This window comes from Nuphar pumila, chromosome 5, assembly GCF_984573655.1.
Source record: "Nuphar pumila chromosome 5, dmNupPumi1.hap1.1, whole genome shotgun sequence".
Lineage (NCBI taxonomy): Eukaryota > Viridiplantae > Streptophyta > Magnoliopsida > Nymphaeales > Nymphaeaceae > Nuphar > Nuphar pumila.
The window spans coordinates 117,128,716-117,144,027 of record NC_143253.1 but is presented as its reverse complement, the minus strand read 5'-3'; the positions used below and the strand labels follow the sequence as shown (position 1 = coordinate 117,144,027).

Genomic DNA, 15,312 nt, shown 5'->3' with positions numbered 1-15,312 from the left:
TTTCCATTCAATCACCTATTCACAGAAAGGTCTACCCGATCTCGACATCCTATTGATAGGTGGGTTAGTTATGAGAATTTTACAATGGATTTTCAACTCTTCTTAGCCTCTTTGGGCAAGAAGGATCAACCCACAACATTTTATCAATCAATAAATTCTAAGAGATGGATTGAAGCTATGAACGAAGAAATGGAGGCCCTTCACGAATGTGGGACTTGGGATATTGTTCCTAGACCCCACAATCGAAATGTGGTTAGATCAAAGTGGGTGTATAAGATAAAGTATAAGCCGGATGGGACTATCGAACGATACAAGGCTAGGCTGGTTGCTAAAGGTTTCACACAGGAGCAATGACAAGATTATGATGAGACTTTCAGCCCGGTCGTGAAAATGGGCACTATCCGCATCATACTATCATTGGCTGTTGAACACCAATGGACTCTGTCAACTGGATGTGAAAAATGCGTTTCTATATGGAACTCTAAAGGAGGAAGTATACATGGAGCAACCCACTGGGTATGCAGAAGGAAACTCTAAAGAATACGTGTGCAAGTTAAAGAAAGCTATATATGGTTTGAAGCAAACATCTCGATCTTGGTTTGACAGTTTTTCGCTTGAAGTAGAAAAATATGGCTTTATTCAGTCTCTTCTCGACCATTCTCTTTTCATATTCAAATGCAAAGATGTAGTTACCCTGATATTGATATATGTTGATGACATTATCATTATAGGTAACTCTAATGAATATATTGAACAGGTTAAAGAACTTCTGAATCATAGATTCAAGATGAAGGATCTTGGTAAACTGCGATACTTGGAGTAGAAGTTGACAGGAATGCTGAAGTTATGACACTCACTCAACATAAGTATACCGTTGATGTGCTTAGCAAGGCAGGTATGACTGATTGCAAGCCTATAAGCACACCCTGTGTACTTCATCAGAAACTCAGTTCCCAAGATGGAGATCTGTATGAGGACCCTATAAGATATCGCAGGATAGTAGGAATGCTTCAGTATCTTACCTTCACTCGGCCTGACATTGTCTATTCTGTCAATCAAGTATCTCAGTTCATGCATGAACCACATATTGGGCATATGGAAGCTGTTAAACGCATTCTTCGATATTTGAAGGGAACTATTGGAGATGGTCTTCAATACAGAAAGAGTATGCATGGCCATCACATGTATGAGCTTCTTACTTACACATATGCAGATTGGGTAGGAGATCCAGATGAGCGTAGATCAATTTCAGGATACTGTATTTTTATTGGCCTAAATCTTGTCTCCCGGAGCAGTAAGAAGCAAAAAGCCATAGCGAGGTCGAGCACAGAAGCAGAGTATAGATCAATGGCAACAACTACAGCTGAAGTAATATGGATCAGACATCTGTTGACAGAAGTAGGAGGATCAATTTTAAAAAGTGTTCTCTTCTGTGACAATCAAAGTGCTATCAACATGTCATTCAATCCCATCTACCACAGTTGTGCCAAACATATTGAAATTGATCAACATTTTGTAAGACAAAAGGTCGAAGAAAAGGAAATTGAACCAGAATATGTTCGGACTGTTGATCAAGTTGCTGACTTGTTTACAAAAAGACTTATCAAGGACAAATTTTTGGATGTTAAAAGACAAGTTGTTCATGGTTCAAAACCATGTACACCTTGAGGGAAGGTGAAAAGACACCATTCACGACTGGATCTGGATCTCAGGATCCAGACCCAACTTATCATGTTTATTAACACATGCTCATTAATGACAGGCTGTAATATTTGTATAACATGTAATGGGTATTTTCGTACCCTAATCACTGTACAGAAGCCTACTTAATGAGAAGCAAAACACGCAGACCTGGATTTGGGTTTTCTCTGCAGCCCTCAGAGCCTCTCTCTCCTTGTTCGTTGCTTTCTTTCACCTTGTACTAGCCAGCCCTACCAAAAGGGTTCTTTTAAATTTTTTTTTTAAATATATGTTTTCTTTTTGACAATATGCCAGCCCTGCCGATGGTTCGGCTGGGTCTGGAATATATCAGATTCACAGATTAAGTATGCATGTATGTGCATATCCATATCCAAGAATGCATACATGTCCAGATTTAAATACAGGTAGGCATATGTATATAGATTCACATTCAAGCATACATAGGCTTTTTTTTCATTTAAGTATGCATGAATATATAGATATACAATCAGGTATACATGTATTTACGTACTCACATCTCAAATATGCATGTATAGGCAAACTTACATTCAGGTATGCATAGATTCATGATCTGGCAAGCACACTTACACAGATTTACATTGAGTTTTTTCATGAAAAAAATAAATTTGCAATGGGCATGCAACTTAGCATATTGATCTTAGATAAACGAAAATTCTGTTTTAGCATAAGAACAAGCCTATACAGAATTTGTGCATGGAAATTTTTAACCATATGCTGATCATAAATATGTTTTCTTTCAAGACTTTAACGCACTAGATCTGGACTAGATCTGCTCATGTTAAATACATGGCGGATCTGTCCAGCTCTATGGGGTGGCAGCACTATATATATATCCAAAACAAACCTTGGAAATGAAAACTCGTTAATCCCATCCGTGCATATTAGAATAAATATTCAGATTTACTTTTTTCCAATGGATTTCCACTAAAACCTTGCATAGAAATCAAATCTATGCTCTCTTTCTCATTCACATCAAGAGAACGAACCTGTACCTTCTTTTTGAAGTTTGTAAAACTGGAAAAATCTTTGGGTGTTTGGAGAAGAAGCCCTCTTCTTCTTCCTCCTCTTTTCCTCTCTTCCTCTCTCTCTTTCTCCCTTTTCCACTCTCTCTCTTTCTTTCTTTTTTCCTCTTTTCCCTCTTTCTTTCTCTGTCTTTGGGGTTCACGTTTTTTTTATCTATATATAGATAACAAGGGGGGTGACACACTCAATTATCCATCCAGCCTTTCTAGAGAGGGTTGGAGGCTAATCCCTAATTGGGACTCTCTCACTCTTCTTTCCAAAAATTTTAAAACTCTATTATGTTGACTTTTCAAATCTTCTTTCCTAATTCAATTAAACTTTCTCAAACCTTCTTTAGTCTAATACACCTATATAAGTACTCTTCCAAGAAGTCCTAAACAACTCAACAAAATAAATTTTGGAATTGATTAAAAATAATTAATTAATTAATTAATAATTAATAATATTTAAATATCTAAAAACTTTCATAGGGTACCTTATCCCTCTAGAAGTCTTTTTAATTCTAATTAACTTCAATTTAAATATAAAAATTGAATTTAAAGCTGTATTTTCGTTGGGTATGGGTTTTGGATCTAGATCCAAGACCCAAGATCCAAATCCACATCCAAACCCCAATTGGATCTTGGTCTGGATCAAATCCTAATTAATATGGGTCTTGGATAGAGTCCAGAGCCATGTTAATTTGGATCAAAAGTATTGGATCCAGTCTGAATCCGAACCTGGCCCGTCAAGACGGTCCTTTTTCGAAAAATTATGATTTTTGGGCCAACCGTAGCCTGAATTCAAAAACATAAAATATCATTACGCTCAGAATTTCAATATTCATCCAACGATATATAACTCACATTTCGCCTCTGAAATTTGTCTGAATTTCGCTCGAATTTACAGGTTGCAAACAAAACTTTGTATCACCTTTCGATTGACTCATCTAGACCTTGTCGACGAGACTTGAGCCAAGCCCAGACTCAAAGAACATCGGCCAAAAATCGAGATTCTACCAATTTTTTTTCTATACTTCGCCAAATTTTTGAAATATTCAAATTTAACTATGTGTGAAAAATACACGATCTTACACTATAAGCCGCATAAGACATCATCAAATGTCAATTTTCTCACAAGAACAATGTAAAATATTAAATATCTTGCAATTAAGAAAATGCCACAAGACCTATGTCACATGGGTGCAAGTGCGGGGGTGTGGCACTTTCAAAAAACTTGGGTGCGGGGGTGCAGCAAAAAAAAAAATAATATATATATATATATATAAAGTCCAAAAGTTGGACATAAATGACCCTAGGTGCGTTGACTGCACCAAGGTCAGGTTGATCGCATTGGGTGCGGCACCTAGTTGAAGAGTCCCTGTGACATAGCACAAGACTCATACTTTCATAATTGCACTTGATTTTTAATCGGTTTCCACTCATTACTTGGGTGTCTCATTGCCATGCCATGTCATTTGATGCCATCTTTGTTGGAGGACTGTGGAGCCTAATTTCTACCTTGATATAGATATCTAATTTTCGTGGATCCATCTTCGTGGTAAGTTGGTGGGGGTTGTAGGGGGCAACACCCCTCGAGGCAAATTTTTTTCGGAGGGTAGCTTTATAATTGTACTCACAATAAGGATTTTTTACCTTAACCCACCTTCCTTGAGTGAAAAAATGGTGAAAATGCATTTTACTTTAGCAAACCGCAAAAGTCCTCTCCGTTGCGCATGGATCTGCCCCCAAATCGCTCTTACAAGTCATAGGGTGCGTGAATATCTCTTTAATGACTTCTATACAAATGAGGAAGTCAACCCTCAAGAGGTTTTTAAAACCCAAAACTGAAAAATTACGATTTGGCCATTTTGTAAGACTGCCGTCCATGTATCGTACGATACACCCCGTATTGTATGATACAATATGATACATGCGATGCAACTACGATACACACTCATATCACGATACAAGTGCATATCGTATCAATATTCTAAATAGTAACGATACATATTGTACCATATTGTACGATACAATACAATACATACCAAGGTTTTAAAACCCGTGACTCGGAACTCGACTCGTTCTTTATTGACTCGTGACTCGGCGGGTCAACTCGGTGACTCGGACCAGGTTTTGTTAACTTTTGATTTTAAAAGAAAAACAATATATAATTTGTCTGAAACCATGTTTTTGAGTAAACATAGTCTCCAAATGTCTGTAAGAATATAAAAACAACTGCAAAGAGCTATAGAGGTTTGCTTGAATAATTGAATTTGATATCTATACAAGCACTTTGACAGTCAATTTGTCATGTGCCACAGAAATCTGGGAGTTTAAAGATTAAAAGTTTATTAGATGTAGAACAGTTGGTCACGACAAGCAAAAATTCATTAATTTTGCTAGTTTAAGTCCCGACTGCCAAACCATTTCATCAGCTTGCAGAAAGTACTAGACTATTTTAGCCTTACTCAAGACCTGGTTCTCCATTTCAACAGTTTATCTGATTTTTCATATCAATCCCAATTTTGAGGTAAACAAGGTCTGAAACTGCAAAATAGACCATTTTTTATTTGACAAAAGCAAATGCATACAAAAATCTCCTGGTTTTGCCAATAGAGTAAGTTTTTCAATGTATGTTTTTACACAGTCAATTGTACATACAATCTATTAGAACACATTTTTTTTTTCAAATAGTTTGTCAACATGTAAGCAAGTTTCTCAAGGGCTTCACAAATCAATGGCCTACAATATGCCAAAATTTCATGACTCAAAAAAAAATATTTTTACATAAAAAAATATGATAAAGGTGTGATTCCTAGCAAATAAACCATGTTGAACACATATATGAGGTCAGATTGCTTAGATACAACTTGCATCTATGATTTTTCAACTAGATTGTACAGACAGTAAACAGTAGACTGCATATATGTAAATATATCATTACCATTTGAAACTCAAAAAACAAATTTCAAACATCCCAGAACTCACCCGAGTCAGGCCGAGTCAAGCCGAGTCAGGCCGAGTCAAGCCCGAGTCAAGCCCGAGTTTTGGCAAACCGAGTTTGCCTTGCCAGGTTGACTCGCTGGAGGGCCGAGCCGAGCCGAGTCAGCCGAGTCAACGAGTTGACTCGGCGAGTTTTAAAACACTGATACATACAACATTGCATAAAATACTGGCTAATCTAGTTTCCATACAAAGGATTATGTCCAAGTGGTAGAATAATTTAGTTTTTTAGTTTTATAAACTCTTCCTCATCTTTGAGAACCTCTTTTTTCTTTCCCTCACAAATGGCAATACTTGCAAGTTGAATTCACCTTGTCTAGCTAATACTTGTTGCCATGACATTTTGTTCCATTCTATTTCTGTATTTGTAGTTTAGTAGTTGCCTTCTGATTTTTTTCCTTCCTCAGATTTGTTGTTTATTATTTGGGCAATCAATGCATGAGCATCTTGGTTAGGAAATATTTGTATGATTTTGTTTATGGTGAATGTTATTCAATGTTAATCTGTAAGCCACACTAAATCATCATTCTCTTGTGTACATTGTTGTGTGCTTCTAAACAATTTGTTAGCTGTCCCATCTGCAGCTTCCTGCTCTTATATGCCCTGGAGTAACCTTGGTTATTTGTCCTCTTGTCTCGCTTATCCAGGATCAAATCATGCATTTGTTGCAGGTGAAATTTACTGATACCTTCTTTTCCTTTTCTGTTTTTATTTTTTCTTATATTTTTAATGCTATTTTGCTTGTTAATCACCAATTTATAGGCCAACATTGCTGCAACATATCTAAGTGCAACTATGGAGTGGAGTGAGCAGCAACAAGTCCTTAGAGAACTGACTTCAGACTGCTGTAAATACAAGTTGTTATACGTGACACCAGAAAAAATTGCAAAGTGAGTATTTTCTATCCTTATTTTTGATATGCATCCGTACTAGTAGTTATAAATTGTGATAACTGGTATCAGACAGTAAACACAAAGAAACAATGCCATAGTCTTAATTTTAAGCTATATGTGTGCAGCAACTATCTTCGCTGGTTTGTCAGTCAACTTTGAAATGAAGGATGAACAGGGTAAACAATTAAACATCCAAAGATATTCTCAAACAAAATAAAAAACATCCAAGACGGAATCTGTGGTCTTAAAGTATGTAAAATGGTGTAAAGTGGAAGACAACACCTCACTGTGTTAAATAATGTAGTATATGGGTTCTGTATCTTTGATCATAATATTTTTGGGTCTTTCATCTTTTTGCTGCATAAAAGTATGATGATGCTCATTATGTGAAAGGGAAGTAATTGGGAGGGAAGATAGCTTTAACAACATTTCTAAATGATCCAAACAACCTACTATGAATAGGGTGAAAATGGGTTGGGCCTTTGGCTTAATTATGGTTTACTCTTAGTTCAGACCCAAAAACCCAACCTTCAGTTCAGTCGGTTAGATATCAATGTAGATCCAAGATTCATACATGAAATGAAACTGGATTAAAATACAGGATTGGTTCTGAGCATAGTCACCTGTATCCTTCAAGGTAATTTCTCATCGAGCGGTTTTCTCAGAGATATTGTCAAAAGTGTTTTTTCTTGAGAAAATCTCGGAAGTTCTAAAAATGAAAAATATAAAGAATAATAAGAAGGATAGGAAAATAATAGATTCTTATTTTGTTTTATATTTCTTGCAAAAATATAAAGAAACAAGTTTTAAAAGTTTTTAAAATTCTAAAGAAAGAAAAATAGAAAAACTGAGTGTAAAAAATATCACAATATTGTCACAATATTTTTATTTAAGAAATATGTTAAAAATGTTGAGATATTTTACCCATATTATCGGCCTACTTTAAGATGGTGATTATGTCACATAGATGCAGGTGCGGGTGCGAAGGTGCAACACGGTAATTTAAAAAAACTTGGGTGCGGGGGTGTGGATATATGCGTGTGTGCATTTATGTATTTATATAGATGATATAGAAAAAACTGGACTTGGTTAGGGTTAACCGAATCTACTTTTAGACAAAAATGGACCTTAGTGTGGTTGACTTCACCTGACACAAAGGAAGCCATGCCCAAGTGTCGCACCCGCATCGGTGTGGGTGCGACATGGGTGCGTTTCCCTGTTAGAAGAATCTGTGTTACATAGATGGTGGTAATATTGCAATATTTTCAAAATATCAATGATATCAGTGACTATGGTTCTGAGACAATAAATTCATACCATATTAAAAGGTTGATAACAAGGTCATTATGGAATAAATTAAAATGAGTTGTCTTATCCATTTTGACTTAGTTCTGACAGAAACCAAGTTTTCCAAATCCAATGGGATCTGATCAGATGGATCTCCATTTGACCCATAGGTCTATATCCGGGAATTTTGTGTTGAACGGTTGGTGGTCAAAGTGATCCAACCCATTTTCATCCCTAATTACATGCATACATTAAACCACTGGGCACTTACCATTTTATCCTGTCACCATTTTATCAAACTTACTAAAACATCAATCTGCTTGCATGAATAAAGGAATGAAACAATGGACAAATACACAGTAACTCACTAAAGTTGCTGGTTCCTTTTCCTGCATGAATAAAGCAAGGGCACTGTGATGATAATATGCCAAGATGATGATGCCTGTGCACTACAATCTGCATACTGCCATTGATTGACAATTTATTTTTATACTTGCTCATTATTTATTTTTATTATTCCTTTTTTCCTTTGTGTATTTCATGTTTGAGGGCTCCTTTCCAATTCAAAGAATAAAGACTGCACTTACAACACTACCTTTTCTAACCAAAATTGTCTGTTCTAGCCGTGCAACTAAATTTTTACCTTGGATTGCAATGACTCTGGAAAAAACAGAGTTGTATCTTTTCTACTTTTTTCTAACTTGTTATTACTTTTTATTTGCACTTTTGTTATTAATGCAGATTTTTTTTGACAGAAGCGATAATTTATTGAGACACCTGGAGAGCTTGCATATGCGGGAATCACTAGCCAGAATAGTTATTGATGAGGCTCACTGTGTTAGCCAGTGGGGTCATGATTTTAGACCAGATTACCAGGTTTGAAAAGAAAAAGTGCTTCTTAGAATGGATTGCACAGAGATATATCCTACATATTGTTGCCATGGTTTTGAACCTATGCTTCTAAAATGCTTTTGAAAACCTTCAGGGTCTTGGAATTTTGAAGCAGCGGTTTCCCACTGCTCCTGTACTGGCTTTGACTGCAACTGCAACAGCAACTGTAAAGGAGGATGTGGTGCAAGCACTTGGCCTTGTAAACTGTGTTGTTTTTCGTCAAAGTTTCAATCGCCCAAATCTTTGGTAAGATGCTTCTGTTCCGTGGTCCTTTTTGTATTTGATCTTTGAAACAAATTAGCAGCTCAGGCATCATTAACACTGCAGGTATTACATAATGCCGAAGACTAAAAGGTGCTTGGAGGATATTGATAGATATATTAGAGAAAACCATTTTGATGAATGTGGCATAATCTATTGCCTTTCAAGAATGGATTGCGAGAAAGTTGCTGAAAAATTGAAGGTTAGTACTAATCTTTTCTCTTTTCCTCTGTTATCTCTGTTTTTCCCTGTTATAAACCATCATTCTTTATTAATTCCATGTTGATAGGATTGTACATCATGGTCTCTCTCTCTCTTTTCTTTTTCAGGTGGAATTTTCTGTTTAGCAGAGAATGGGGGATCATTTCATGTTTGATTAATTGTAGCTGTGCCTTTATAAATGATAAATATCATTTGCTTCCTCAATTTTGCTAATTTTTTACATTTCAACAGACTTTGGGCATCTTGCTCATCCTTTGATATGGATTACACAATGAGATAGGTCACTAAGACATTAGTTGGCAACAGCTGAAACAAACTGACTGCCTTTCAAATTGCTTTCCTTTTTCTGTTGTCCTCTTTAAATTAGGAATGTTGCTTTATGTACAGCAATTTCATTACATAATGGCAATGCTTGTTTATTAAACATATGACATCGGCTTTAATATAATCTTTTCTCAATTATGGAAAATCTTGGATGACTAAAACCCTTTTGGTTCATGATCGTATTTTTTTATCTCTAATTGGTTATCCTTTGCAGCAATCACATCTAATATAAATGCTGAATATTGATGTGAACACTGACTTTTCTCCATGTTTTAATTATATTTTTCTAGTTACATCAAATTGCTTGGTTTGTATTTTCCTTCAAAAGTGGTCCTCAATAGTGTACCATGTTAAAATGTATGTATGTATATATATATATATGTGTGTGTGTGTGTGTGTGTGTAGGAATACGTATATACATATATATATTTATTTATTGTAAATAATCTTTTCTTTTTCTTCTTTTTGGTCTAGTCAACTCAAGTTGACTAGAGGGCTTGGAGCCATTGGACTATCTCCAACGGCTCTATGAGCTTCCCATGATGTATATAAAAGGGGATGACCCCCCTACTTGTATTCAATGCATTCTTGCATTCCCTTATCAATCTCTTGTGTGACCCTTGTGTGTGTTTTGTGAGAATACCCCTTTGTGGGTTTTGTGTTTGGACACCTTTGTGAGTTTTCTTTTGTTGATTATATCCACTTGTGTATTCATTTGGTAGACTTTGGTGGTGATATTTGAATATCACCATTTTATTACATGGTATCAGAGAGCTTGGAAGTGTTGAAACTCATTTGGGACTCTTATTCAAAGTGTTTGTGATTGTGCATTCAAAGTTTCAAGTGATTATGTGCACCATTGGTGGTGCTTGGTGATCGAGCTTACTTGGTGGAGGAGTGCTCTTCATCTTGCCTTTTCTTATTCTTCTTTCATCTCTATCTATCATTTTCTTCTCTTTCTCTCTCTTAACCCTTGTAAAAAATGGATGACAATGATAATCTCACCATTGAACCCATAAAACTCAATTATTTTAATTATGTAACATGGACTTCAATCATGAGGCACCTCATATGGGCTCTTGTTGATGGGTCAGATCTGGAACCTAAGCTAGTTCTTACCAAATTAGACGGAGAAAAAGAAGTGCCTCTTATGGAAGTTGAAAAAACAAAGGCTATGGCTACCTATGAGAAGAAATAAAAGGAATGGAAGGATGAGGCATGCCGAGATCATGTCTTGGTTTATTAGTAGTGTTGATATCAAAAGGTGCTCTAGCCTTGCCAAATTTGAACATGCCAACAAGCCATGAGATTATCTTAAGAGAATTTATTATCTTAAGGATATTGCACATGTGTGCAATTTGCAAGACAAAATCCAAAATATGACTCAAGGATATAAGAGTATTAGAGAATACTACAATGAATTGTCCGAGTTTTGGGAAGAATTGGTTTTAGAGCCAAAATGACATTGTCTCGAAGATATAAAACTTTGCCAAAGAAAAATCGATTCAGAACATTTCTATCAATTCATCAATGGATTGTGGTCGGAGTTTGAATCCATCAAATTAGCTCTTTTTTATAGAGAAAAAGTTTTCTCTATTGACAACACTATAGAAGAGTTAGGTACGAAGGAAAATAGGTTAAAAAAATGTTTTACCAAAAATGAGGATGACTCAATTCTTATCGTATCTAGACCGAAAAATTACATATGTACTTACAAACCACTACATTATAGAAGACTAGGAAATGAGCATGATACATAAAAGGTTATGTGCCACTTTTGCCATGAACAAGGACACATAAGACCCTAATGTCCCAAACTTAGGACTTATGAGAAGAAGGCTGCCGCAGTTAGCTCTCCATAAGAGTCAAATGTCATTGTTCTTACTCAAGAATTATCCATTGGAAACATGCCTTTAACTCAACTTATGGAAGCTCTTCAACCTCTTCTCAAAGGAGCATCTTAATCCACTGGAGCCACTGTCTCGTTCTTCTCAGATCCTCATAAAAATCCTTGGTTTCCTCACTCCGATGCCTCATTTCATATGATACATAAGTGATGGTTTATCTGAATGTCACGGTAACTCAAGTGTGTCTAAATGTTTTTAATCCTGATGGTACATCTCTTGAGATAAAAAGGATATGGAATTTCAATTTTTTCCTCAAAATTCATTTTTTATTCCAAAAGTTAGATTTATTCCTAAACGGAACTTAAATCTTCTATCTTTCTCACAAATATTTGATGAACTTAAATCTTCATCTATCTGTTTCACAAATATCTGACTATGGATGTAATGTCTCCTCTGATGGTTGTTGGGTGCAGGATCACCAACAAAGAAAACTGATTCGAGAAGGCCATAGGGAATAAGGCCTATATTATATGGATTTTTTTGAAAATTTTCAAGAATACTTTGTGTTGTATTGTTTAGAAAATAAATTTAGATTTATGGCATAAAAGACTTGGCCACCTTAATGTAATCAAAATTCAGCGCTTTTCAAATTTGATTTTTTTTTTTGTAGTTTTGAAAGCTTTACTTGTGAAGATTATATTCTTGGCAAAATGAAGAGATTACCTTTCCAAGAAAAAAACTATTTTATCTTTTAGACCACTTGAATTAATATATGCAGATGTTTGGGGCACGATACCTGTAACGACCCCAACTCATACCCCTTGGAAACACAATTTTTTTTTTAAACAAGTGCGTAAACATTCCCAGAGACCCGTGGCTTTTACAGTTTCACTCTCAATTGGATAACCAACCACACCACAAGGGATCTTACATTTATCATCTCAAACCCTAACAACTCATTATTTATTAATTATGAAAGAAAGCGTGTTTAAACAGAAATTGCAAGAGACATATCAGAGTTATTTAAATGACATAAAAGTAAATAAGGAAAAACTGAGCCACACTGTCTCTCTGTGAAGCTGTCTAGCAAACGTGTAACACTCGTAGCTCTCCCAGAAGCGAGTCGCTTCACTGATTCTCTGCGGCTGCGAAAAATCACATAAATATGGTGTCAAAAATCCGAGGAATTCTGCGTGCGCATCTCTCTAATGAAATAAATGAGCATAAAGAATACGTATAAGATTTCATACAATATTTTAGAGGTATGCAATTATGACAAATTCGTAATTCGTAATTCGTTTAAGCATTCATACATTAGAGACAATTATTAAGTATGAGGGAACATTTAATAAGTAACATAGATCACAATTTAAGCAATACAATCATTTAACAAGCATTAGGGAACAACATTAAGCATTCACCAACATTTAACAGTTAAGAAAACAAGTAAACATGTACGATCTAATGCATAACAGGAAAATGCATGACTTCAGTCCATGCATATTCTTACATAGCAGAGACATCAGGGACCACCCATCCACAATTGCCACTTTTCTTGGTATACCAAAACAACTGTGTCTACACACCACCCCCAATCAAAGTGGCGGTCTCTCCATAAAACCGTAGCCAGGAGAAAGAACCTCAATATTGTGTTCAGGGGTAAATCAAATAATGCACACAAAGTTTCTGTATTCTCGTGGTCCCCCAAAACCAAAACTCCAAGAGTCTCGTACTCCCGACGGGACATCTTAGAAAGTACATTACACTGTTCTTTTATTTTTATTAGATTATTATTATCTCATTTCTTTAATTTGCAATTCAACATGCAAACAAAGGCAAAGACTCGTATATTTCCCTGTGAGAATCATCACAGGACTCTTGCCCGTGGAAACACATAGAACCGTGCAATACAGTGCAGTCTATTTATGTGATTTTTGCGATGCATTTAAAATAAGTGAAGGAGTAATTCCAAGCTCGAGGCTCACCAGGCCTACGATGATTCATATTGATCATCGATGCATCATATGCAAAAATCGTAACAAGATGCCATATATGCAATAATGTCAACATGCTTCCAATGCACATTCATACATGCCAATTAAACGTGTGCATGATCTACAACATTCATATGCATGAGTTTACCCCACTATCCCATGTACATGCTTTCATTTATCAAGTATGAGACATACTCCCACATAAGCACATATTTTAACATTCCACATTTGAAGTTTGTGTATGCATGTGACGACCAATTTGCATTCAAAGCAAAAGCAAGCAAGGTGTGTCAAGTAGACATGTGAAAAGTTTAATTATTAGCATGCATAAAGATAAACCAACCATACTTAGAAAAATCTGGAAACTAAATCACATAACTAAACACTTCATATTACGTGTGCACATGCACTTTGGAACCACTTGAAATAACATATTGCTAATGCATATCATATTAAGTCCAAGCATATGAAACAAAATTCCATCCTTAGCATGTAATAACAATCAAAATATACTTAACACAAACTGAAAGCTAACATTCATGTAACTTTAGAATTCCATATTTAAGCCAACACTGAGCCTGAAAAAAAAAACTCTTTTAAACCCCTCTTTTATTTTATGTATATTTCTTTTTTTTTTTTTGCTGCTGGACCGAGCCGGTTCAGCCGACCCTACTCGGCTGAGCACGACAGCTTGGCAGACCCTGTCAGGCTGGCTGGGCTAAGCCCAGCCAGACCTAACCAGCCGAGCCATGCTTGGCTGGTTTGGTCGGCCAGACAGTGAGGTTCCCAAAATAGCGTGTCTATGACAACCCAATTCTTCTTCTTCTTTAAAACAGTACATGATCCAAGCATATTTTAAATGAGTGAAAAACAGGGGATTACAGGTTATTAGAATTTATACATGCATGCATTAACAGATTTATGGCTCTAATATGCATGATTAAACATGATTACCTCCATATATGCATGCTACGAATCAGAACATAGGCATATGCAGAAATATATAACATGAATATTAAACTCATTCGTGAATATTCGGTCAAGAATGTATGCATATTCAGTTTCCTCCATAACACCAGCATATAACCTGATTTCAACACATCTTTTCTTGCATATACATAGTCCATGGTATGATCCATCTATAAAAATCGATATTCATGAAAGCGGGTTCTAAAAGAACCACTCCTAACACTGCTAAAATTTCTGTTACACATGTACAATTTTTTTTTCATGATCAAGATGAAGGAAAACATAAAAAATACAGTCATGGAAGAAAAGATCCATATATTCTAGGATGAACATATAGATTCACCCGTTTTATCATGGATTCACACTAAATATTGCATGAGAATCGAATCGGCGTTCGATTTCTCACTTATATTTAAAAGAGGAGACCCGTACCTTTGAAAAAATCGAAGAATAGAGAAAAACAATGGTGGAAAAGGGGTTGGGCTGGAGAAGAAGACTCTTCTTCTTCCTCCTTCCTCTCTTTCCTCTCCTTCCCTTTCTCTCTTCCTCTCCTTCTCTTTCTCTCTCTTCCCCTTTCCCTCTTTCTTTCTCTCTCTTTTTTTTTCTCTTTATATAATGAGTGGGAGAGGGGGTGACCCCCCCCCCCCCCCCCCCTTTGGAGAGAGTTTCCAAAACTTTGGAGTTTCCAAAAAATTTATTTTAAAACTCTTTAAAGTTGACTTCTTTTTAAAACTTTCAATCTTTTTAAAACTCTCTCTTAGGTAAGAATAGGGACTCTTTTAGAGAGTCCCACTCAGCCCAAAAATAAAAATTCGGAATTGATATCAATTATTATAATTATTATTAATTAATTAATTAATTAAAATATCTAAAAACTTTCAAAAATAACCAAATT

General features: G+C 35.7%; 1 protein-coding gene across 1 annotated transcript in view; it reads left to right on the top strand.

Moving 5' to 3' along the window:
* Positions 1–15,312, top strand: part of LOC149838304 (ATP-dependent DNA helicase Q-like 4A) — a 90,383-nt gene that overhangs the window by 61,790 nt on the left and 13,281 nt on the right. The window contains exons 13-17 of the mRNA XM_090008221.1: positions 6,314–6,400; positions 6,492–6,619; positions 8,665–8,785; positions 8,895–9,046; positions 9,128–9,263. Of these exons, the coding sequence (XP_089864347.1) occupies positions 6,314–6,400; positions 6,492–6,619; positions 8,665–8,785; positions 8,895–9,046; positions 9,128–9,263 (624 nt within the window). The remainder of the gene's footprint in view (positions 1–6,313; positions 6,401–6,491; positions 6,620–8,664; positions 8,786–8,894; positions 9,047–9,127; positions 9,264–15,312) is intronic.